Genomic DNA, 26,475 nt, shown 5'->3' with positions numbered 1-26,475 from the left:
GTCCTCTTAGAGTCAGCTGACAGAGATGCACGTACAGAGGTGGGGAGTAGGGGGTGGTGGGGGACAGTTATATTTGAGATGATTAATGATGGTAATTATTCTCGTCTCCTGTTGATTTTCCATTCACTATCGGGGTTTTATCCTAATAACTCCCATATGGGGATTCCCCTGTGTCCATTTGACTGCTGCTCCGACCCAAACCCATCATCATGGCTATTTCTACCTTTTCCAAATCTTTCTCTTTACCCCTCCTAGAACCCTCTATTCTAGCATTGTGCCCATTTTCACTTCTTCACTTTCATGTACTCTGCCCTCCTATTTCATAGTTTATTGCCCTACTCTTCAATAAAGCTGTTAGTCCCATCCTGGCCGTTCCTTCAGTACAGCCCTCATCTCCGCTTCCTTAAGTCCAAGGAACGCAAACTTGAATGGACATGGCAAACAACCGGCTTACCCATTCACGGCCAGGTCTGGCTGGAGCACATAAAGCATCTGCTCCTGCTCATGTCTCTACAATTGCGAACAATTCCAGGATCGCCCTGGAATTCAAAGATAGCCCCCGCCTTCTTTTCCCTACTGCAAACTATCTTCTTAAACCCCTCTTCCCTGTCTCCACCACCCTCAAGTCCAACATAAGTGCAAAGAGCTCAGTGACTTCTTTGTCACTAAGATTGAGACTATCCGGTCAGCTGCCTCTGCTGCTTCCCTCCTTTCCCCTAGCCCACCAGGTCAGACTTCCTCTAAAGTTCTCCCTTGCCCTAGCCCTCAACTTGCATCTTTCACTAGTTTCTCTCCTACCTCCCTTTTATGTCCTGTTCTTGCTCAATCTTGTCTATGGGACCCACTTCCTACTTCCTGGACCTTATTCCCACTAAATTGCTGATCATCCAACTTCCCCTCCTGACTCCCATGCTAGCTGATATTGTAGGTGGTTTTCTCTGTTAAGGTGTTGCCCCTCTCCTTTAAACCTGCTATTAGCACCCCTCTCCGGCAAAGAAAAACCTTTGACCCTTCCAGCCTTGCAAACTACTGCTTCAAGCCCCACCTCCCTTTCCTCTCCCAAAAAGCACTGACCCTTCCCAAATCATTGCCCATCTTTCCTGGGACTCCATGTTTGAATTCCTCCAATCTGGTTTCCGCCCTAAAACAGCTCTTACCAAAGTCACAAAAGCATTCTATATCTGGATGGGACTGTGCCTGCCTGGTTCAATTCTTATTTATCTGATTGATTGTCAGCAGGGAATAAATAACCTGCAGTGGCTTCTCTTTCCATTCCTGGACCATTGCCCCCGACATTCCCCAAGGATCTACCCTTGGCTCCCCTCGGGCATCATCCAAAAATACAGTCAGCTTTCACATGTACACTGACCACACCCAGCTCTACCTCACCTCCGCTTCTCTCCATTCTTCCACTGTTGCTAAATTATTAGACTTCCTGTCCGAAATCCAGTACTGGATGAGCGGAAATTTCCTCTGATAAAATATTTGGCGGTCCGAAGCCGTTGTTATCGGTCACTGATTAAAAAACTCTACCCCTCTCCCTAGCAACAGTCTCCGGCTGAACCACACTCCTTGCGACCTTGGAGTCAGACTGGACCCCGCGATGAAGGTCTGGCCATATATCTGCACCATAACAAAGGCCACCTATTTCCATCTCCACACCATCACCTGATTCTGCACCCGCTTTCGACTCATTCGTTGCCGAAACCTTCAGCCATGCTTTTCTAGATTTGACTATTCCAATACATTCCTGGTCAGACTCCCACGTTCTACCCTCCGTAAACTGGAAGTTATCCAAAACTGTGCTGCATGCACCTTTACTTGCACCATGACCTGCTCCCTATCACCCCTGTGCTCACTGACCTACGTTGGCTTCCAGTTAAGTAACGCTTTGGTCTTAAAATTCTCATCCTTGTTATCAAATCTCTCCATGGCCTCGCTGCCCCCTATCTCTAAAATCCTCTCCAGCCGCACAGCCCTCCAATCATTTAATCCTGACCTCTAGTGCAGTGCCAACCTGAATCGCTCCCCCACTGGTGGCCATATTCTACTGCCTGGGCCTCAAGCTCTGCAATTCCCTCCCCAAATCTCTGTGCCTCTCTTTCCTCCTCTAAAATACTCCTTAAAACCTACTTCTTCAACCAAACTCCTGACCATCTGCTTGACCATTGCCTGTGAAGAGCCTTGGTGTGTTTTACTATATTAGAGGTGCTTTGTAAGTGGAAGTTGTTGTAATGCAACTGCACTGAGCATCTATGGGGAGGCTCCACACTGACGGTCTACATCCCTGGGCTATTTTAACGGAGCCAGAAGATTTTCTTTTACCAAATTGAACTTTCTCCAAACACACACCTTAATTTATCCCTTCCTTTTACCCCTTCCTTCAGTCCCTCGGAGCTGCATGATGTTCTGAGCCTTAAGGGTGATTGGGAATGTTAAGTGGTGTTCTTGGGTCAGTCATTAACAGGAGAGTGAGAGGGGAAATCAGGACTTGTCAATATGTTGGGCATGAACACACTTCCAACCTCTGCACTGTGCAACTCAGTCCACACACTTCCAAAAACTAATCAAAATATATTGGAAACTTTGCTGTCAGTGAATTTGTATAATATAATGATGACCATCGATGCAATAATGAAAATCTACTTAACAGGGTAAAGAAACCCACATATTTCTAGATTATATTGAACAGTAATTTAAAAAATGGTAAAACATTGTTGATGTTTACACAGTAAGAATGTGTTTAAAGGCAGTAATACATCCAGCTTTCAGAAGATGATAAACCTTCTACGCTAGCTTCAACAATACTGGCATGGTTCCATGCTCCCAATCCTCTGGCTTGCTTGCCTAGCACCATGGCAACCAAATTACCTACCCAATGGGACCCAAAACTTTAACCTTTTCTTCTCGTTAAGATGTCATTAACTGCATTGTCATACACTGTCCACATCATTAAACACTGTCACAATGTTAAATGTGCTGTTGCACTGCCACACTGTTAGATACTGTCAACTTTACTGACCCCTGTGTGTATAATGCACACTGACCTAAACGATAGTTGGTGTCACGTTACATACCATTCACATTGCCATACACTGGCCAATTTATTTTCAACTGGGCACATTGCACACATTGCTTCTGCCACACATCAGCTACATTTCCAAATACTGGCCACATTTTATAAGATGACCAAGCTACCACCTGCCAGATTGCTACCCCTCAGCCATCCTGTTATATACCAACTCTGTTGTTATATGTCTCTTTCCTCACTTTTATAGAGGTCACGTTACTGTACATTGGCCTCACTATTATACTCTGGTTAGGTGGCCATACAATGACCACATTACCCTGCAGTGGCCATGCTATTTACCTCTGACCACATTCCTGTAGCCCAGCAGCACAACTTCGCAGTGACCACGTTTTATGTTCCTCATTTTGCTCCACAGATGTGTTCCCTGTATAATGGTTGATCATCACTTGATTAATATTGCTAGTTTTTCATTGAGTTTTTAAGCATAGACCATCCCGCATTACTGTACCATTCTCTGCAGAAATAAACCTGAGATATTATGTACTCTACTCCCAACCCCACATCTGCATCTCATATTGCAGTAAGCTGACTGGTCTCAACTACTGTCGAGTTACATTTGGCATAATCTGAAGTACAGGATGAAATTACTGCCTTGAACTAATGTCCCAAGCATCTGTCATTCAATATGGAGTTCATTATTCATTGAAGAAGCTTATGCAAAAAGATATGTTTTAAATTTGTGTATTGGTAGAATATTTTAATTGTTGTAAACACCAATAAAGTTGCTCCTCTGCTAGTTTGTTTATCATCTTGTTTAAAGTGGATTACGGTAAGTGGAGTGCAATGCAGCTTGTATACATTGACAGTGTAATGAGAATGGAATATTTTTGCATTGTTTTTGGATGTGGTGCAAAAGCAGTACTGTGATTCTCGGAGGACTAACCAAATGTGTGTTCCTGGGGATAGTCTTCAGAGAGCTTCAGTCCAAGGGCCAGCTGGTGCACTGCACAGTGTGCAATATTCGTATCCAGTTCAGATCAAGTGTTAAATTTAACTATTTAAATAATTAAGTACATTGTTTTTGTTGCAATTGCAGCTGACATCGCCAAAACTATGGGTGCCAAAACCGTCATTGCCATTGATGTGGGAAGCAGGGATGAAACTGAGCTGAGTAACTATGGAGACAGCCTTTCAGGATGGTGGTTGCTTTGGAAACGCCTAAATCCGTGGGCAGAGAAAGTTAAAGTAGGAAACTCGCAGAAACGTCTGCTTTTCAGTCCGTTACACAGTGAACTTTTGTGAAGGAGTTGGAGTGAGTGGCTGGTGCAGTGAGAGGGGAGCTGGGGAAGTGCTTCCATCTCTCATAGCTAATCCATAGCCGCTTACTCGGAAAGCAGTTCAGCCCGCACTCTGAGCGCTATTCGGAGCATCCCGCCGACCCGTTGAATGACTGTGGGTCATTTCCACAGGGTTACTACTGTGCACTGCACACATCTGTCCATCATTCAGTGGACAGCCCCACTCACCGCCTAATCTCTAAGAATATAAATACTTCATCGAGGTTAAGATTAAGCCATTTTTGGTTACAATTTTTCCATTGTTCCTTGTGCAATCCTTCATTGTGTTGTGGCACTGCAGCAGGGAGATTTTAACAATTTGGTGCTCACACCTATACTGAGAGCTTAATGTTGGTATTTTGTGCGTAAAAATGTGAGGGAGTTTTCCTTTTCCCAGCCTCGCCATCTCCAGAGATTCTTACACATGCCCCCCTCCTTGTGTTTGGAGCCCAGATCTGTGACTGTCCAGAAGGAAAAACCAGCTCGGACCAGTACTCTTATTCCCCAGTTTTTACTGGGGTTCCATTTCAAGGTATACGAGACCAGTTCGGACCAGTACTCTTATTCCCCAGTTTTTACTGGGGTTCCATTTCAAGGTATACGAGACCAGTTCGGACCAGTACTCTTATTCCCCAGTTTTTATTGGGGTTCCATTTCAAGGTATACGAGACCAGTTCGGACCAGTACTCTTATTCCCCAGTTTTTATTGGGGTTCCATTTCAAGGTATACGAGACCAGTTCGGACCAGTACTCTTATTCCCCAGTTTTTACTGGGGTTCCATTTCAAGGTATACGAGACCAGTTCGGACCAGTACTCTTATTCCCCAGTTTTTACTGGGGTTCCATTTCAAGGTATACGAGACCAGTTCGGACCAGTACTCTTATTCCCCAGTTTTTACTGGGGTTCCATTTCAAGGTATACGAGACCAGTTCGGACCAGTACTCTTATTCCCCAGTTTTTATTGGGGTTCCATTTCAAGGTATACGAGACCAATTCGGACTAGTACTCTTATTCCCCAGTTTTTACTGTTTTTTCCTTCTGAGCAGTGTATTGTTTACTATGGTGAAGTGACTGCTCCCAGAATGTTTGCGCGTACTTTCTGAATTGTGTTAGGTGCCATCTCGTTTGTCCTTTGTTGCTACCTCTCACTCTCTACTTTCCCCCATCCCCTTCTCTCTCATTCTTGTACACCTCTGTGTACCTCACTCTCTGGCCTGAGTCATTGTGTGTGTCTCTCCCTTCTCTTTCTCTCTCTCTCTCTCTCTCGCACACATTTTCTCTCATGTACAAAGACCTAGCTACATTGGAACAGGTGTAAATATGAATGCTGTCACAGGATGATGCATTGAATCACAGGAGAGTCAACCAATACTCACGTGATTTATTATGACTAGTTCTCACTTGTGAGTAGAAATATATGAACTGAGAGATTTGAGATAAAAGGCATTCTGGGACTTGTACTGAAATACACTGCAGTCACTCCAGTTCAATAGACAGCCGTTGGTCATGGATTTTACTCAAGCTATGACACATGGAGCTGGGTTGTGTCCAAATCTGGCATCCAGCTGTGTATTGATGGGAAAATATCACTGAGAGCTGAGTGAAGCTTGTACGAGTTTACTTTGCCAGGGAAAGGATGGTGAAGAGAAGAAGCATGCAACCTCATCGACAGAATCATAGCGCAGATGCTTTTCACCATTTCAGATTGATTCCCCACCCGATTCACAGAGGGTCCACACCCCTTCATGAGTCACGGAGAGACTGTGAGCCTGTCTGATTCGCTGGGTGGGGGGACCGTACCCAAGCAAGATTTGCCGGAGTGGGGAGGGGGGTGGGGTGCATAGTGGACCATGCTCCTGTGCAATTCAAAAAAAAAAGTGAGGACGATAAAGGGCTGGGAATAATGAGCTGCCATAATGCTCGAATTTCCACCTGTGTTCAATGTTGCTGAGTCAAGAATCTTAAGGAACCCCTGACCGAATGATCAAATGATAAAAGAAATGTAAAGTTCATGTTAATGGCTCGAACTGCGATCCTCTTTCTCTGTGCTGATTAACACTCTTTCTTGCTTTCCCTCTTCCCCCCTGTTATTTTGTTTTCTCTCCATCTCCATCTCACTTGCTGTAATCTTGTTATGCAGTATGCGTTTCACTGTTAGCGAAAGTATCCCTGCGTATGTCATGGAGGGATCACACCTCCAGTATGAAAACGGGCTCCTTTAAGACAGATGTGCATGCCTTGTATGGCGATGTTTACAGATCCCATGTAACGCACCGTTGGTCTGATACATTCTAGGTGCCAGATATGGCAGAAATCCAGTCTCGACTGGCTTATGTCTCCTGTGTTCGACAGCTAGAGCTGGTAAAGAACAGTGCATACTGCGAATACATCCGCCCGCCTATTGACAGGTTCAAAACCATGGACTTCGGCAAGTTTGATGAAATTTATGTAAGTGTACATCTCTTAGCTATGCTCTCTGAGAATGCAAGGATAGGACAGCAAGAAGGAGGCCATTCAGCCCATCGTGGCACTTTGAAAGAGTTATCCAATTAATCCCAGTTCCCCCTACATTTTCCTTACAGTCCTGAACTTGTCTGAATCTCTCAGTAGTTCCGTTTGAAGTATGTGTTCACTATGGTTTCATGCACCCAAGTAGCCAGTGATTTGTCCTTTCCAAACACATTTAGTCATGTCTTTACACGGCTACCATCCAGTGCCTGTCTGCCTTCCCTCTCCCTCTGGAGTTTTGCAAACTTCTTGCATCTATTGTGTTGCTCAGTGTTTGGATCGAGGGTACGTGAAAGGTGAAATAGCTGAGTATAAGGGTCATCTTGAGGGGCTTGTCACCAATACATTATGAGCTGACTGTGTTTACTCTGTATGTGCCAACTTTCATTCCGTATTGGTTACATTGCACCTGTTAATTTTGCAATGTGTACGCAACTCACCAGCCAAAGCCAAAGGCTTGTGTTATTTAACCAGAGCAACAGACCTGAGCATTGAGAATCACAGAAATAGAATAAAAATACCTCCCACTCCATAGTCACCAGCCCCACTCTGCACATTCAGAGTAGACAGAGAGGAAGACTTGTATTGACATAGTGCATTTCATGACTTCAAAATGCTTTACAGCCAGTGGTGTACTTCTGGAAGAATAGTCACTGTTGAAATGTACTAAACCCTCACTTTTGCCTCCTAATTTTTCTTTTAATTGTTGCATGGGCATGTGGGCGTCGCTGGCTAGACCAGCATTTATTGCCCATCTCTAATTGCCCTTGAGAAGGTGATGGTGAGCTGCCTTCTTGAACCACTGCAGTCCTCGTGGTATAGGTACATCCACAGTGGTGTTAAGGAGGGAGTTCCAGGATTTTGCGACAGTGAAGGAACGGCAATATATTTACAAGTCAGGATCGTGAGTGGCTTGCAAGTGGACATACATCTGCTGCCCTTGTCCTTCTAGTTGGTAGCGACTGAGAGCTTGGTTGGTTGTCGAAGGTGCACACTGCTGCCACTGTGCGTTGGTGGTGGAAGAAGTGAATGTTTAAGTTGGTGGATGGGGTGCTGATCAAGTGGGCTGCTTTGTCCTGGCTGGTGTCAAACTTCTTGAGTGTAGTTGGAGTTTCACTCATCCAGGCAAGTGGAGAGTATTCCATCACGCTGCTGACTTGTGCTTTATTGATGTGGACAGGCTTTGAGGAGTCAGGAGATGAGTTACCACAGGATTCCTAGCCTCTAACCAGCTCTTGTTACCACAATATTTTTATGGCTAGTCCAGTTCAATTTCTGGTCAATGATAACCTCCCAGGATGTTGATAGTGGGGATTCAGCGAAGGTAATGTCACTGAATGTCATGGGAGATGGTTAGATTCACTCTTGTTGGAGATGGTTATTGCCTGGCACTTGTGTGATGCGAATGTTACTTGCCTCTTATTAACCCAAGCCTGAATGTTGTCCAAGTCTTGCTGCATATGGGCACGGACTGGGTCAACATCCTGGACCTACCTTCCTTATAGCTGTGGGAATGACTGCAGTGGTCAGGAAAGTGGCTCACCACCATCTCCTCAAGGGCAGCTAGGGATCAGCAACAAATGCTGGCCTTTCCAACAACACACACCCCATTAAAGAATTAAAGAAACCGCTTTGGGATGTTTGGTCATAAAGGGCACTACATAAATGCAAATAATTTTATGGTGTCTGATTTAAAGAGGCTCCCCTGTAAGAGCAGCAGATTGAATGGGAGGAGGAATACACAGGGATATATGATAAATTTGCAGGGCTCTGGAGTGCGAGCAGGGCAGTGGGTCTAATTGGATGGCTCTTTCAAAGAGCTGGCCAATGCACTGTGGGCTGAATGGACTCTTTTGTATGATTCTATTGAGACTGTCCTCCAGATTGAGACTTGCCTTGGTTCTCTTGTAAGAACATAAGAAGCAGGAGCAGGCTATTTGACCCTTAGAGGCAGCTCTGCCATTCAATTAGACCATGATTGATCTGATTGTGACATGAACTCTACACTCCTGCCTGCCCTTCATTGCCCTCAACTCTCGGGTCTGGTCCTGAAAATCCAGCCCTCGGTTCAGTTGCCCTACCTCATTCCCAGCTCCAGATCCAGAAATGTGTTGCCTGGATTTTCAATTTATTTTGTTGCTGGGTATCTGAGGGTAGAATAAAGGCTGATGGAGGCCAGGAAAGCCCCTACTGTTTCCTGAAGTCTAGGTTAAGTCCAACTGCATGGGTTATTGCCAACTATATGAAATGATGCACCACTTGAGGATGGCTGTCTACTTCAATTAGTGAATTGTGACCTTAGTTGCAGTTCAGTGGCTGGAATGACTTTTCAGGGCTTTGAGCTGTCAGCATTGTAGCTGGATTAAAACCGATCAGAACTAGCACGGGAGGAGGAGAGAGCCGCCCAAAATTGGGGAAGCTTGCCTCTCCCTCGCTCGCTGTAGGTCACTGGGGCATTATCGCTGTCACCCCTGAAACCCGTGCCAGTACCTGGAGGCTGGGAATCTGCTCCACGTTGATGGTTGAGTGTGTATTGTTTTGCTGCCTGGTATTATCCTGCCTCAGCTCATTTCCTGACTGCCCACAGAATGTCGGGTACCAGTATGGGAAGGTGGTGTTCAGTAGCTGGAGCAGGGGAGACATTATCGACAAGATGTTGAAGGACCGAAAGTCAGTCGACTATTACGAAATCAAGAAGAAAAATGTGAGTAACGGTCCCCAGGACTTAACCCGGCCCACTTTTAAAGCAGACAGCTCCGTCCAGCAGGGACAATACCATTAACTCCAAATTTCTGCTAAGGGCACCTTAAGCCCTCTGGTTATTATCCAGGAACAGCTAAGTTCACTCACTGGGTCACAGCCAATCATAAGTACCTGTAAAGGACACCCCTTTAAAATGCCTTTAAAGCAGCAGTAAGAATGCTGGCATCGGGTAGAGTGAGCAGATTGTCTCCGCTGTAAATGACAAGGATTGGATGGTGTTGAAGTGTTCGGTGCAGAATGGGTGAGGACCCGGGTCTGTACTTCTGGCCACAGTCTCTCCAGCCCATGGTTTGGTTGTGTTTTATTCTGTCTCTGCCCCTCTCTGTCTGTCCCTGTCCAAGCAGAACTTCACTGAAAATGAGGCCTGTCCGTCTTTGCTTATCCTGATAATACATCTGGTGCCTGTATGTCCTTAAGTCAGTCTCTCTCTCTCTCTCTGTATCCGTGTGTCTGTTTGTCAGAATCTGGGAGAGGTGTATCTGTTAGTCTGAATGTCTGTTGTCAGGGTCTCCCCCTGTGTCTGTGTCTGTGTGTTTGAGTCTGTTTCTCTCTGAATGTGTGTTTGAGTTTTTGTGTGCTCACATGTCTGTCTGTATAACTGAGCCTCTGCCTGTGCGCCAGGGAGCCTCTGCCTGTGTGTCTGAGTCTGAATTTCTCTGTGTAGTGTGTGTGTGTTCCATTTTAAATAAAAGAGGCTTATATCCTGTAAGAATGGTCTCTGTATCTGTCTCATTACAGTAATTGATGCCTGAACTAGCTGCTCTCTCAGTTATAACCTCCTGAGCATTCCTGATTTCAATTGTTCCACCTTTGGTGGTCAGACCTTCAGGTGTCAAGGCCCTGAGTTCTGGAATTCCCTTCCTAAACCTCTCTTCTCCTCCCTCCCCCTTTAAGACGCTCCTTAAAACCCACCCCTTAGATCAAGCTCTTGGTCATCAGCCCTAATCACCCCTTATGTGACTCCCTGTCAAATTTTGTTTGCTAACCCTCCTCTGGAGCGCCCTGGGGCGTTTTTACTATGTTAAAGATGCTGTGTAAATAAGAACCAGGCATGTCCTAATGTGAAGGATTCCACCTCCTCTGTTTGTCTACCAAGTTGCTGCACTCTGTCGGCAGGTCCATGCCCAGTGTCTCATACTGAAAGCTGCTTTATTGTGATGCATTCTTTTACAGGCCTTTATGTCGTCAAACGCTGCATTCACCGACCTTGCTGAGATAGTGTCTCGGATTGAACCCCCAAAGAGCTACATTGTGGCAGACGGTAAGCTGTGTCCACTTTCTGGAATTTTCTCAGTAAACACCCTCAAAATTCAACTTGAGACCAGCCCAGAAAGGCGAGGGCACAAATAATGATTGATTAAGGAAGACTTCCAGCTGTCATTTTAATGGATAATTCTGGCCCATTTCATTATATTTTGCAGTAAATCCTTTTTTTAACCCTGTGCCCACTTGCCTTCCAGAAGACAGAAGAAACTGGTAGCTCTATAAATTCTGTTTCCTGCTGCTGTGTACAATAATGTCACTTTAACCCACACACCCTTTCAGGAGCAGCTGGATGGTGAGAGTGCGATATTTTTGTTGGCTGACTGTGCTTTGGGTTTCAATGCCCTGCCCTCTGGGTCGTGTTGTATGATGGCTCTGGCAACCCATAGGTCATGTGCTCAAACCCCACTGGGACAGACGCTGGTCATCCATGGGCTGGCAACAGATACCACAATGACTGTGAATGCAGCTGGATCCTTAGAATAGCCCCCTGGGTCACTCCAGCCCCTCGGGTAGGTAACCTGTAATCCCGTCCCCTCTGGCCTACACGTGACTCCAGTCCCACGCCATGTGATTGACCCTCTGCCAGCCCCCAGCACTTTGGGAGTGGGCAATAAATGTGGCTTTGCCAGCATTCACCCCGCTGCCTCCTGTAGGATGCAGTTTCAGTGCAAGTTATAGATGCAGCTTTGGGTGAAGCCTTGGCACTTGCTGAGAGTGTTGCTTTGGCACTTGCCATGGGTGCACTTCTGCTCTACCTATCAATGCTGTGTGCTGAGAGTTTCATAATCGACAACAGAATACATTTCTAACTCATTTTGCATTGGGGATTTCTGTTTTCCAACCCAGAAATTGGGCTCGCAGTGTGGCTCACTTAAGCATCTTCAGCTGCTTCATCAATGACCTTCCTTCCATCATCAGGTCAGAAGTGGGGATGTTTGCTGATGATTGTATAATGTTCAGCACCATTCGTGACTCCTCAGGTACTGAAGCACTCTGTGTCCAAATGCAACAAGATCTGGACACTATCCAGGCTTGGACTGGCAAGTGGCAAGTAACATTCATGCCATAGAAGTGCCAGGCAATGACCATCTTCAGCAAGAGAAAATCCAACCATCGCCCCTTGATGTTCAATGGCATTACCATCACCGATACCACTATCTCTGTTGCCAACCCATGGACGAGCAGAGTTTGTCCCAGTGGGAATTGACCACATGACCTATGGGTTACCATAGGCTATCAACATCACTGATACCACTATCAGCATCCTGGGGGTTACCATTGACCAGAAACTGAACTGGACCAGCCATATAAATACTGTGGCTACAAGAGCAGGTCAGAGGCTGGGAATAGTGCGACAAGCAACTCACCCCCTGACTCTCCAAATCCTCTCCACCGTCTACAAGGCACAAGTCAGGAGTGCGATGGAATACTCCCTACTTGCCTGGATGAGTTGCAGCTCCCACAACACTCAAAGCTCGACACCATCCAGGACAAAGCAGCCCACTTGATTGGCACCACATCCACAAACATTCACTCCCACCACCACCGATGCAGTGTGTACCATCTACAAGATGCACTGCAGGAATTCACCAAGGCTCCTTCGACAGCACCTTCCAAACCCACAACCACTATCACCTAGAAGGACAAGGGCAGCAGACACATGGGAACACCATCACTTGAATGTTCCCCTCCAAGCCACTCACCATCCTGACTTGGAAATATATCACCGTTCCTTCACTGTCACTGGGTCAAAATCCTGGAACTCCCTCCCTAACAGCACTGTGGGTGTACCTACACCACATGGACTGCAGCGGTTCAAGAAGGCAGCTCACCACCATCTTCTCAAGGGCAACTAGGGATGGGCAATAAATGCTGGCCCAGCCAATCAAGCCCACATCCCATGAATGAATTTTTTAAAAAATGTAAATGCTCGAAACTACACATATTCACACACAGAGCCCTATCCTTTGCAAACAGAAAGACTATGTCCACCACACATTGTGCCTTTTCGAACTAAACGAAAGCTTGGGGGACAGCCATTCTGTGGTTCATTCCACATGGCAACGCCTTGACCAGTCGGAGTCGACCAGCCGGATTTGAATTTAAACTGAAGTTTGGCAGTTAACTGTTCCCTGGTGCATTCTACATGGCGATGCCTCTACCAATCAGAGCCCTCTTGCCAACCAATCAGCACTCTATTCTTATGCAGTATAAATTGTTCCCTTTACAATTGGTATTCTTACAAATCAGTCCTGATGAGTGCAAGATGAAAAGCTTTGACAGCATGTCAGTATTATGTCAGTATTACTCAAGTTCTGTACTGCACAGCAGCTAAATGTTTGTAAGCTGGTCAGTTTAGTAGTTCAAGGTGGTTAAAATGTGCCCTTGTCCCTGGGGTAGGATTGCCCATTCTGGTTGGAGGTATTCTGGTGGTTTTGTCACCTGGCCCCAGCTCCCAGCATTGGTCCAACAAGTCAATCACCAATTGCAAAGTGAGCAGAATCTTTATCCACTGACAATCAAGAATCATCCAAGTATCCTTTTTCTTCCCATCTCCAACGTTTTTGCAGTGCGTAATCAAAGTGTTCAAACCAAATGAAAACAAGAATGAGTTTTCTTTTAATTCCCCACTGATTTTTTTTTATTATTCTCCCCGGTTTGCTCCCAGCAGTGCCCTGGAGATCAACCTCTAATTCCTAGAGATTCCAGGCCAGCCCTGGAGGTTGGCAGCTCTGACCCTACAGCAGTGTCTGTTTACAAGTTAGAAACAAACTGCAGTCTGCACATAGTGTGTGTCTGATAGTGAACTGGTTTTGCATTTTGTCAGCCAGCATCACTGGCTTTGCTTTGCCTTGTTGGCCGAGTCTCATTGTACTGTCAAAGCCACTTCTGTTGTACTGTCGTAATCCTGAGTGTGCGTGAGTGGAGTGACTAACAAATCCTCCGCACATGAAATTGTGGTAGTGTCAATGCTTGTTCATTTATTTCTTAGTAACGCTTGGTGTTTATGTGATTTTATTATGGTCTCTGCCAGCGGGGTATTTTGCAAAAGCACTCTCAGTTTCGCTTCTCTTAAAATGCAACCTCGTCCAAACCTCAGTGAGAGCACAAAATGAGGGCACTCGGCATCTGTGGGCAGATTTTGTGGCAATAATTTCATCAAAACTCCATATTACAGAAAGACACTGAAGCACAAGGAAGAGTCGCAGAACTCAGAGGTTATTCCTGTCCGGGAAGAGCAAACAGAAAAGAGAAGAGTGAGAGGGTTACCTAATGCAGGCCTTCAAAATTGTAGAAGAGTTAGATTGGGTCAAGGCAGAGAAGACTTTTCCACTTGTGGGCGAGATCTAACCTAGGGGCCATAAATGTAGGATTGTCATTAATAAATCCAATAAGGAATCTTCACCCAGGGAATGGTGAAAATGTGGGATGCCCAAATGGATTGGTTGAGGTGACAAGCATAGATGAATTTCGGGGGAAGTCAGATAAGCACATGAGAAAGAAATAAACAAAAGGAATGATATTGCTCAAAAAGAGACATGTTATTGAAGCTTTTTGTCTTGCAGTCATCGGGACAGACACAAGAATGCCAAATTTCAAAGGGAGCAACAAGGATGAGAAGGTGGATGAAGTTTACAAGGGGGAGGAAGTCAGTATAGAGCATTGAGCAAATGGCCTTTTTCAATGCTACAATTTCTGTGTAACTTGTCATTTCTAGTGTGGGACGGAAGTGGTAACCAATCGTCTACCATTTCCATTTGTGTCCTAAGACCCTGAGAGAGAGGTGCCAAGTTTATTGATGGTGGTGTGAGGGCTCCAGGGAATTTGTCAGTGAAATGCTTTGTGTTTTCTTTATTTGATGGTAGCAGACGAATCAGATTATCTGACTGAATATGAGGACGATATGATGGATGCAGTGAGGGATGAGGAACAAGATGAGATTGAGGAGCTGGAAGACCAGGAACATCCGGTGTCCAACCACCCAGCTACTGAATGGAGTCAGGAATCTGCTTTTCAAATGGTAAGTGAAAGACAGAATTGTCACTTTTACAGAATTTCCCGTCCACAAATATTGCACATCAATTGTGAAAAGGCCCTCACAGTCCATCAAGCTCATACAGTGTTAGACTTCCAGTGAAGGATTAAGACTTTAGGAGCGGGGCAGGCTGCTCAACCCTTCAAGCCTGTTCCATCATTCAATTATAGTTGACCTGCACCTCAACTTCTTTCCCCACCCCAGTTCCCTTTCTGCCCTTACTCAGCAAAAATGAATCAACCTCACGGATGCAAGTTTGAGATTTCCACTAACTAAATAAGAGAAGAAAGATCTTCTGTTTCACTAGACATTCACAACCACAGAACAATCTAAATGGGTTACAGCCAATGAAGTACTTTTTGAAACGTAGCTATTGTTGCAAAATAGGGAAACAAGGGCTACCAGTGTGTGCACAGCAAGCTCCCACAAACAGCAATGTGACAATGATCAGGTAATTTGTTGCAGGATAAATGTTGACCGGCTCATCTTTGAACGGTACCATAGGATCTTCTGCGTTCACATGCAAAAGAAAGGGGTGCCTGGTATAACGTTACATCTGCAAGACAGAATTTCCAACAGTGCAATACTCCCTTAGTACTGCATAGAAATGCCAGTTGTGATGTTTTTACTCAAGTCTCTGAACGGGACTTGGGGCCCCTGACCACTCAGCTCAGGTGAGAGTGTTATGCGCTGAGCCGTGGCTGACATTTACTCTTTTTGTGAAATGTGCTCCCTAATTTGACTCCCAAATGTCCTAGCTCAGATTTCCCACACATCAATTAGGTCATCAAACTGATGGTCCATGGGTAGTGGATGACTTTGGAGTTGCATGTGCTATGTTGCATGCTCCAATAAAACACACTCCTTTCCAAGGTGTAGCCTGATGGAGATATGCTGGGCCTTGGGTACAGTGAGCGGCCCTCCAGTGCCTCACCAAGTGTCCCTTCCTCAAGTAACTGAGCTACAGTGGAGAGAATCACACACCCTAGAGGTTTTCGCCCCTTTTCTAGCAAGGGCCATTTCGAGTTGTGACTCTTCATACCGTCCCAAAGCCTGAGGACATTGCAGCTGATTGATACGCTAAACCCAAATTGAATTGGCTGAGTGACCCAGCATCTTTGGAAAGCTGGTGTGCAGTGCACCTGTGTAAAGTAATGGACTGGTGTCAGTCACTTTCAGCCTGTGAGGTAGACAAACTCTTAAGTACAGTTCAGAGAGGGTCGTTTTCTGTGCCTCGTTAACTGACCTCAAGTCAGAGAGCTGCTTTTTATTCATTCTTGGGATGTGGGCTTCGCTGACAAGGCCAGCACTTATTGCCCATTCCTAATTGCCCTTGAGAAAGCGGTGATGAGCTGCCACCTTGAAGCGCTAAAGTCCATGTGGTCCAGGTACACCCACAGTGCCTTTTTCCTGTGGGAGTTTGATACGACTTGAGTTGGCTTGCTCGGCCATTTCAGAGGGCTGTTCGGAGTCAACCCCGCTGCTGTGGGTCTGGAGTCACGTGTAGGCCCAGCGTGGTAAGGACAGCAGATTTCCTTCCCTTCCCTAAAGGTCATTATCAAACCAGATGGGGTTTTAACCACAATCTGGTTATTTTATGATTAATGAGATGAGCATTTTATTCCAGGTTTATTAATTCGTTGAATTTAACTTTCCCCAATGCCATGGTGGGATTTGAACTCATGTCTCCAGAGCGTTAATCCGTCCTCTGGATTACTAGCCTAGTAACATTACTATTATGCTACCATACCCCGCCACTACAACGGTCTCCGTGCCCCTATGGGTTTATGCCCCTGCTCACTCATGAACCCCCAAACTGGATAATCTGGCTCAGCAGGCCAGGGCTGGCCCACACCTAGTCTGAGTTCACCAGGGTCCATTACTGGGCACAAAGGGAGCGGGTTAAAAAAGCGGACCAAAATACAGAGCAGAAGCAAAATAAGGGGGCAGATCGAGATAGGAGTGCACAGTAGGAACTGACCAGTGGAAAATGTCCAGTGCAGAAAGACACGTGTTCCATCACCGACATTGTACGAGTACCAGGCAATAGTTGGTTTGCTGCTGACTGTGAGCTAGCTGGCAGTAACATTCATCGGTATAAAGGCACTTGGAGAGAAGAATAAAGTGCTGCTGTGTGTAAGGTGCAGGTTCTGTCAGTGATCTGATCTTGTAGAACTGATGTTGGACGTGATATCCAACCTTCATGATGTTTACAGTCAGTAGATCAAGGTTGCTGGTCAGCTAACAGTTTGAATCAGCCTTTAACTTCCTCTTGCTGTTGTGCAGACGAGCACTGAGACTTGTCTTGTGGCTTTACTGCAATACTTTGTTTTTATTACCAAGCTTGCAAGCAGATCAATTCCTTCCTTCAGCATTGCCATCCTCAGATTGGCCACTTATCGCCGATGTGCCACAGCTGACGAACTGACTTCACTAGGCAAAGGGTTAAACCCCTCTGTACACAGAAAACTGTGGGTAATTGTCGTGGCGTGAAATTGACAAACACTCCAGAGACTCGGGTACAAGCTGGGTGAGGTTTCCTGAAGCTTTTATTAAATAAATAAATTAATTTTCATCAATATATAAACATGCCCCCACTCGTGTGACACAGTCACATAAGGGGACATGTTTAAATAAATTTTCTACATCAATTCTTTAATTATTTTAATATCCATTCAATCTCCCTGAGGCAGCTCCATGCCTCGGGGAGATTTTTGCACTCTTTCACGCGCATGTGTGAAAGAGCGCTGGCCCCGACTCTCCCTCCAACCGCCCCCCCCCCCCCCGCCCGCGCAGGGAGTGCTGAGCGCTACCGGCCGCGTAAAACGCTGGGTGGGCCCTAATTGGCCCACCCGCGTAAAATGGCAGCGCGGAGCCAATTGCGGGCGACCCATTCCTGCCCAGCCCGTCTGCCATAGGAAAAATCCTGGCCGTAGTGTGGGAAAGTGTGAGGTTATACACTTGAGCAGGAAAAATAGAGGAGCTGAATATTATTAAATGGAAAAAGACTGAAGAAAGCTGCAGCACAGAGGGATTTGGGAGTCCTTGTGCATGAATCCCAAAAAGCTAATACAGATTCAGCAGGTAATAGGGAAGGCAAATGGAACGTTGGCCTTTATTTCAAAGGGAATGGAGTATAAAAATAGTGAAGTCTTGCCAAAACCATACAAGGCACTAGTTAGACCACACCTAGAATGCCGTGAGCAGTTTTGGTCCCCTTATCTAAGGGAAGATAACTGACATTGGAGGCAGTCCAGAGAAGGTTCACTAGGTTGATCCTGGGTATGGAGGGATTTTCTTATGAGAGGTTGAGTAGGTTGTGCCTGTACTCATTGGAATTTAGAAGAAAGAGAGGCGACCTTATTGAAACATATAAGATTCTTAGAGGGCTTGACAGGGTAGATGCTGGGAGGTTGTCCCCCCCTTGTGGGAGAGTCGAGGACCAGAGGGCATAATTTCAGAGTAAGGGGGTGCCTATTTAAAATAAAGATGAGGAGGAATTTCTTCTCTGAGGGTAGTCAGTCTGTGGAATTCTTTACCACAGAGGGCTGTAGAAGCTGGGTCATTAAGTATATTCAAGGCTGAGATAGACAGATTTTTAATCAGTAAGGGAATCAACGGCTATGGGAAAAGGCAGGGAAGTGGAGTTGAGGATTATCGTGATCTCATTGAATGGTGGAACAGACTCAATGGGCCGAATGGCTTACTTCTGCTCCTACGTCTTATGATCTTAAGAAAAGATGAACTTCTGACAATACTCCTTCACCCACAGCCAAACATTTACAGATATATACAGATTTGTAAGGATAACACACGTCACAAAGCTATCTTATACTCCAATGTACACAGTAAGTACCCAGTCCCTGTAAACCTATGGCACCTTGTGGTCAGATACACCATACTCTGAAACCAAGTGACGGGTGCCATCTCAAATGAATGCTATGGATCTCTCCTCAACTGCCCCCCCACCCCCCAAAGCTTGTCACACCATGAGCCAACCAGTCTCACTGAATTCCGTCCTTCACAAGAGGGCTTCCAATCTCCACTCTCCAAGAACTTGCCTTGGAATCTTCTCCCAAACCGACGCTTTCTCTCAGAAGCCTTCTGCAAGGGCTCACCTCCAGGGTTTCAAACTCTCCTTCCGATGTTCCTGTCTCCTGGGTTACCACATGCATTCAAGCTGTCTACCACGCACTCTGTCTCTCTGACTCAGCTGTCAACAGTACACTGCTGCTTCACATGCCCATAGCAAGAATTACAGACCTTCAGCTCTCTCCTTGGACCTTCTTGCCTCTTGCAAGCTGCTCTCACTTTAAATCTGCTTCCTGCAGCTTTTGTCTCTTTAAATCTGAAGCTTGGAGCTTTTCTCTCTACCCTCCCCCCCCACCCACTCTTAACTTCACTTAATGGGACCTTTTCCCAAATTCCTCTCCTTCCTTTGACTACAAGGTCTTAGGCTTTCCCGTCTTCCACTTCTCTGAATTTTTGTGGCTTTTCTTTAACTTGAGACTTCTGTCTGTCCCCTTTGCTCCAGTCCCTCCTGGCAACAAGTCCAAAACCAGCTGAACTCCCAACAGCTTCCAAATCAAACTGCTGTCTGTCTTCTGTGTGTATGTCTGTGGGAGGATGTTTTTGTTTTGGATTTGCAGCATCCGCAGTTTTTTGCTTTTATGTCTGTGGGAGGATCCTGCCTATCTGGCCCCCTGTTGCTAGGCAACAGTGTTATTTCTACTCTTGTGTTTACTTTTGTTTTACAGGGGTCATAGACTTCTCTTTAGAAATGTAAGTAGCTTTTCAAAGTGAAACTAAAGCTCCATTTGATGTCTCTTAAAACACATACAGAAATACAAATCAAACTGAAACTTTAAAGCTGAAACTAATTGCTAAAGCCCACAAAATACAAATATAACATATTTAAACTATCTCTATCTCCTAACACAAACTAATGGGACTAAAGGCAGACAAGTCGCCAGCACCTGATGGTCTGCATCCAATGGTTTTAAGGAAAGTGGCTGCAGAGATACTGGAGGCGTTGATCGAAATATTCCAGAACTCGCTGGGTTCTGGGAGGCTCCCAGCAGATTGGAAAATCACTAATGTGATTCCCCTGTCCAAGAAGGGAGGGAGACAAAAAGCAGGAAACTACAAGCCAGTCAGCCTAACATCGGTCATTGGGAAAATGCTAGAGTCCATTATTAAGGAAGAAATAGCAGGACATTTAGAAAAGCTTAACACCATCAGAGTCAACATGGTTTTGTGAAAGGGAAATCATGTTTGATAAATTTGCTAGAGTTCTTTGAGGATATAACATGCAGAGTTGATAAAGAGGAACCAGTAGATGTAGTGCATTTGGATTTCCAGAAAGCATTCGATAAGGTGCCACATAAAAGGTTATTGCACAAGATAGGTGCTCACGGTATTGGGGGTATTGTATTAGCATGGATTGAGGATTGGTTAACACACACAAGACAAAGTCAGGATTAATGGGTCTTTTTCAGCTTGGAAAGATGTAACTAGTGGAGTGCCACAAGGTTCAGTCCTAAGGCCTCAATTATTTACTATCTATATTAATGACTTGGAGGAGGGGGCAGAGTGTAATGTCTCCAAATTTGCTGACGATGCAAAAATAGGCGGGAGGGCAAGTTGTGATGAGGACATAAGGAATCTACAAGGGGATATAGACAGGCTGAGCGAGTGGGCAAAAACTTGGCAGATGGAGTTTAATGTAGGAAAATGTGAGGTCATGAACTTTGGTAGAAAGAATCAAAAGGCAGACTATTATTTAAATGGAGAGAGACTCCAAAAAAGCACAGCACAGAGGGATCTGGGTGTTCTTGTGCATGAAACACAAAGTTAGCATGCAGGTGCAGCAAGTAATTAAAAAGCCAAATGAAATTTTGGCCTGTATTGCTAGGGCGTTGGAGTTTAAAAATAGGGAAGTCCTCTTACAACTGTACAGGGTGTTGGTGAGGCTGCACCTGGAGTACTGTATAGAGTTTTGGTCCTCGTGTTTAAGAAAGGATATACTGGCATTGGAGGCAGTTCAAAAGAGATTCACTAGGCTGATTCCTGGGATGAAGGGATTCACTTATCAAGAATGGCTAAACAGGTTAGGCTTTTATTCATTAGAGTTTAGAAGAATAAGAGGTGACTTTATTGAAACGTACAAGATTCTGAGGGGGCTTGACAGGGTAAATGTTGAGAAGGTCTTTCCACTAGTGGGGGAATCTCAAACAAGGGGACATAGTTACAGAATAAGGGGACACTCATTTAAAACTGAGTTTTGAAGGAATTTCTTCTCTCAGAGCGTAGTGAATGTCTAGAATTTTCTACCCCAGAGAGTTGTGGAGGCTAGATCACTGAAACTATTTAAAGAGGAGGTAGATAGATTTTTGAAATATCGGGGAGTTGAGGCTATGAGGAGCTGGTACGAAAGAGGAGTTGAGGCCTGGGGCAGATCAGCCACGATCTTATTGAATGGCGGGGCAGGCTTGAGGGGCCGAATGGCCCACTCCTATTTCTTAGGTTCCTTAAGTTTCTTTTTTGCCATAAGAAGGGAAGTGCTGGTCCAGTTGCTTTGTTGTGCCACTGCAGTGCATCCTGTAGATTGTACACACTGCAGCCACAGGACACTGGTGAGGGAGGGTGACCGGTAGCACTGGTGGCCAACAAAAGAACTGTCCAATCCTAGCTGGTGTCACATTTCTTTCAAAAATATATACTTTATTCATCAAATTTGTAAAAGTGCATAACAGTTTAAATTTGACGTTACATAAAGTTCATACAGTTCAGTTTCCTTTAATAGAGTACATGGCACTCTGATTGCCTCGCTACATTTACACGATAAAGGCACTATATAAAGATAGGTTATTGTTACACTTACAATAGATATTTACAGGTTCCAGGCCCTTGGTATACTATGCCAGGAGGGCCTTAGACTGTGGCCTTTGCCCATTGAGCCTTTACAGTGGCTGCCCCAAGCTTTAGTGCATCCCTCAGCACATAGTCCTAATGGTGTCAGGTTTATTGTGGTGGTGCAGCTGTGTCCATCCAGGCAAAGGAGAGACTGGAGGTGACTGCAGCCTTGACATGTCAGAGTTGCTGTGTTCAGGTTAATATAGTAAGTGGTGGGGATTTCAGAGGAGATAGCAAGTTGCAGAGTAAGACAGACATACACAGTGACAGCGAAAGAGCGACACAGATACAGTGACAAAGAGAGAAAGAGATACACAGAGAGCGGAATTCAGTGCCCTCCATCGTGGTGGGTTTACCTGGTTGTTGGGGTCATTTAATCAGGCAGGAGGGTGGTGAGGGAGGACCCCACTCTTACCATCTCCACCCCGGTTAAGTCTGTAGTGGGAAGGCCTGTGGACAGCCTTCCTGCCTCGCTGCCAGTAGAGGCCTTTAAGTGGGCAACTACTGCCTACTTAAGGGTGTCATCTCGCTGCTGCTGGTCCAGCAGGGAAGGGGGCACTGACCATGCAGGGAGCATGACAAGCAGAACTGTGTGGTATTGCTCGCAGACTGCTTGAGGTAAGATTATTATCCAGGTCCTGCTGGAAAGAATAACAACAACTCGTCTGTATATAGTGCCTTTAACGTGGAAGGGCAGTTAGGGATGGACAATAAGTGCTGGCCTAGCCAGCGACGCCCACGTCCCAGGAGTGAATTAAAGAAATGCAGGAAGATTCTCTATTCACAACAACTCTGACATGTCAAGGCTGCAGTCACTTCCTGTCTCCTCTTTGCCTGGATGGACACAGCTGCACCACCACAATAAACCTGACACCATTATGACTATGTGCTGAGGGACGCACTAAAGCTTGGGGCAGCCACTGTAAAGGCTCAATGGGCAAAGGCCACAGTCTCAGGTTGTGAATAGAGCAGAACCCTGGGCATTTATTAATGAGAGAGTGGGGGGTCAGGGCGGATGTGTCAGGACAGAATGGGAAAAGAGCTTTTGGCATCCAGGAAAACTGGGAGCAGGAAATCTGGAATTACCGTGGGCACATGGGGAGGGGGAATCTGGGGGATGGGGCAGTGTTAGACATTGGGAATGTGGGGGATGGGGCGGTGTTGGAGATTGAGAATCTGGGGTATGCGGCAATGTTGGAGATTGGGAATCTGGGGGATGCGGCAGTGTTAGAGATTGGGAACTGGGGGATGGGGCAGTGTTGGAGATTGGGAATCTGGGGTATGCGGCAGTGTTGGAGATTGGGAATCGGGATGCGGCAGTGTTGGAGATTGGGAATGTGGGCGATGCGGCAGTGTTAGAGATTGGGAACTGGGGGATGGGGCAGTGTTAGTGTTTGGGAATCTGGGGGATGCGGCAGTGTTGGAGATGGGGAATCTGGGGGATGGGACGGTGTTGGAGATTGGGAATCTGGGGGATGGCGTGGTGTTGGAGATTGGGAATCTGGGGGATGGGGCAGTGTTGGAGATTGGGAATCTGGGGGATGGGGTGGTGTTGGAGATTGGGAATCTGGGGAATGGGGCGGTGTTGGAGATTGGGAATCTGGGTGATGTGGCAGTGTTGGAGATTGGGAATGTGGGGGATGTGGCAGTGTTGGAGATTGGGAATGTGGGAGATGTGGCAGTGTTGGAGATTGGGAATGTGGGAGATGTGGCAGTGTTGGAGATTGGGAATGTGGGTAATGTGGCAGTGTTGGAGATTGGGAATGTGGGTGATGTGGCAGTGTTGGAGATTGGGAATGTGGGTGATGTGGCAGTGTTGGAGATTGGGAATCTGGGGGATGGGGCAGTGTTGGAGATTGGGAATCTGGGGGATGGGGCAGTGTTAGAGATTGGGAATTTGGGGGATGGGGCAGTGTTAGAGATTGGGAATTTGGGGGATGGGGCAGTGTTAGAGATTGGGAATCTGGGCGATGTGGCAGTGTTGGAGATTGAAAATCTGGGGAGATGTGGCAGTGTTGGGGAATGGGAATCTATGGGAATGTTGGATGTGGGACTGTTGGAGATTGGGAACCTGTGGGAATGTGGAATGTTTCAGTGTTGGGGCTTGTGGGATGTAGGATTGTTGGGGAGTGGGAATCTGTGGGATGTGGGAGTGTTGGGGTGTGGGAATGTGGTTCAGCTTTTAATTCTTTAAGGCGCCTACCGTGTTTTAATCTTGCCCCTTAGTCTCATCAACCCCTACACATTTTCATTCCTTTCCCAAATTCACCCCCAAAGCACCACCAAATCACCCCTTCTTGACCTGACCATCACAGACTTTATAAACTAGACATACCAAATGCTACTAGATTCTGCAAATATTGGATGATATCTAATGAATTTCCCACCCTCCCCGGTAGGCACTTACCCTGAGGAATCTTTCATAAAGAAAACCACTTTAATTTTTTTTCTCCTTGTTCCACAGGATGAACAGAGTAATGTAAGAAATCGCAAACCTGGCAGTTCATCTCAGGAAGCCCCAGCTGCCTCTTACTGAAACTGATGCTTAAACTCTGCAGACTCAGCCTGGCTGACAACTTCTGCTACCATAACGGAACCTAGCGAAACAAAGGGAATTACAAAATTATCCTTGTTGAATAGCAAAACATCTCTTGCACCACTCTCTGGGAATGAGTTTTGCTTATTGTATCGTATCACCTTCTCTATCAGAGACTTTATCCCTTCCTGTTTACACAAGCTGGTATTACCAAGTTGCCAATGTCGGATCATCACGGACCACTGCAGTTGTTTGAGTTTGCCATCGGTTGCAGGGTTCCTTTTTAGCTTCGTGTGAGCTGAGCTGCTGAATCCATGTCCCACTTTGACCCGCAGGCTAAGCTAGGCTGTGTTTGTCCGCTCTGTTAATCCAGATTGGCACCAAATGAAAGAGGAACTCATTTTTACAAGGACTACTGATCACTGCCGATGATGGCCAGTTTTGTTGACGCCCCTGAAGTGAATTCTGCACCTCCCGCCCCCACCACCCCACCCATACTGCCCATTATCTTTCAGCAGAGCTCAATGCCCACTCTGTGTGTTCCCAATAGTGAGCTACCAGCTGAATTTACTGTCAGAAGTTCCGGTTAGTATTCTGAAAAACGAGAGCGATTTAATGATGCACTACTCTTAATGAGCCACATTGTGTGGGTTAACTTATTAGACGATCATGGCTGAATTTCACTCTGATATCCCCCATATGGTATAAATAACACCCAAATATTTCTTTCCACACCACTGCAGAAGAGTTACTGTATTTTTGTGTAAATACATCTTAACCCCTCTCCTCCCTTTCCCCCCCTCCCCTCGCTCTCCTCCCTTCTTCCCCATCCCCACCACAGCAAGTTTCAAATGGCCCTGACCCCTGTCGGTCTCAGTTAATGAAACTCAATCCGGGCCCTGAGGACGGACATGAAAATGTCCTACTCACTATAAACCTGTCAGCCTGTTCCCACAGACAACTTTCCTATTCCTCACAGCTGCTGGTTTAAAGCAGCGCTGAGGCAGCTGCCAGTCACTTTGAACCCAGTGTGCAGCACAAACTAAAGAGACGGGAAAAATCTATGAAACAAGCATCAGCAAACAAATAGTTCAAAGACATGTAACAATCAAGGAAAACCCCCAGGCAGAACGCTGCTGTTTGTGATGATTTAAATACTGTAAACTAATAGGAGCTGTTCAGTAAGCACTGGGTATGGGTGACCCTGAATCTGAGCTGTTCCAGTGATGGGCTTGTAACTCACCAAGTCAGGCCGGCTTACTGGGCTATTGATGCAATGAGACTGTAATATGGTCCATTTCCTTTCTGGCACTGATAATGTGATTGAAATGTTTATTTTTTATGGTAAGTTATTGTTTTGTAGCTCTTTAATCATTTACACTGCCCTTAATCTGTGACTTTAAATGGCCACTTTATTCCCTTGACTTTCTCAAGGTGCTGCTTTGTTTAGTTTGAGGGGAGAATGATGGTGTTTTTCGAGTGGACTAACAGCAAAGTGTTTTTACTGGATTTGATTCGATTGAGCCCTGGTGCAGAGTGCATGTGATTACAGTCTAGTTGCTGCTGTCTTAGGATTGACCCACCATTCCACAGGCCTATCCACACAGCTTGTATATGCTGGTTATTCGGTAGGGCCAAACTTGCCGTCTAACTGGCAGGTAGGCTGACCTTCCATCTCTGGCACCTGTGCTCAACCATAAGCAGAGTAAAGGAAGGAGAGGTCCCATTCATGGCTGCCTGCAGTGGCCCAGCGTGAACTGATCTAGGGAACATCCAACATCATTGCTGGTTCATGCGAATTTAAGAAACTGAACTGCTAGCTTGCAGTCTTGATCTGACTTCGAGGTCAGCAAAACTGCAGGTATGAAGCTCAGAAAAGATGCATTGGTGCAAGCGGGGAGTGGTCTTGTTTCAGATGTGGGGTTAAGGCATGTTGTTGGAGTGAGCGGCAGGTTGATTCTGTATCTGTTGCCTGGTCTGAGAGTGCATGATACTGATAGTGGGTTTAGAAAGAGAAAGGTGGCCTAATCTTTCACAGTAAAGGAATTCACCCCTAGCATAAAACCAATAGAAATGTTCAGG

General features: G+C 45.9%; 1 protein-coding gene across 4 annotated transcripts in view; it reads left to right on the top strand.

The window, feature by feature from the left end:
• pnpla6 (patatin-like phospholipase domain containing 6) overlaps positions 1-26,475 on the top strand; it is a 187,504-nt gene extending 161,029 nt beyond the window's left edge. For all 4 annotated transcript variants that reach the window (XM_041176990.1, XM_041176991.1, XM_041176994.1 and 1 more), the window contains 6 exons: positions 4,128-4,276; positions 6,665-6,817; positions 9,465-9,581; positions 10,814-10,901; positions 14,773-14,927; positions 24,322-26,475. In XM_041176990.1, the coding sequence (XP_041032924.1) occupies positions 4,128-4,276; positions 6,665-6,817; positions 9,465-9,581; positions 10,814-10,901; positions 14,773-14,927; positions 24,322-24,393 (734 nt within the window). In that variant the 3' untranslated portion in view covers positions 24,394-26,475. The remainder of the gene's footprint in view (positions 1-4,127; positions 4,277-6,664; positions 6,818-9,464; positions 9,582-10,813; positions 10,902-14,772; positions 14,928-24,321) is intronic.

Source organism: Carcharodon carcharias, chromosome 30 (assembly GCF_017639515.1).
Source record: "Carcharodon carcharias isolate sCarCar2 chromosome 30, sCarCar2.pri, whole genome shotgun sequence".
Lineage (NCBI taxonomy): Eukaryota > Metazoa > Chordata > Chondrichthyes > Lamniformes > Lamnidae > Carcharodon > Carcharodon carcharias.
Note: the sequence above shows the minus strand (reverse complement) of the source record. Positions and strands in the feature narration are given on the sequence as shown.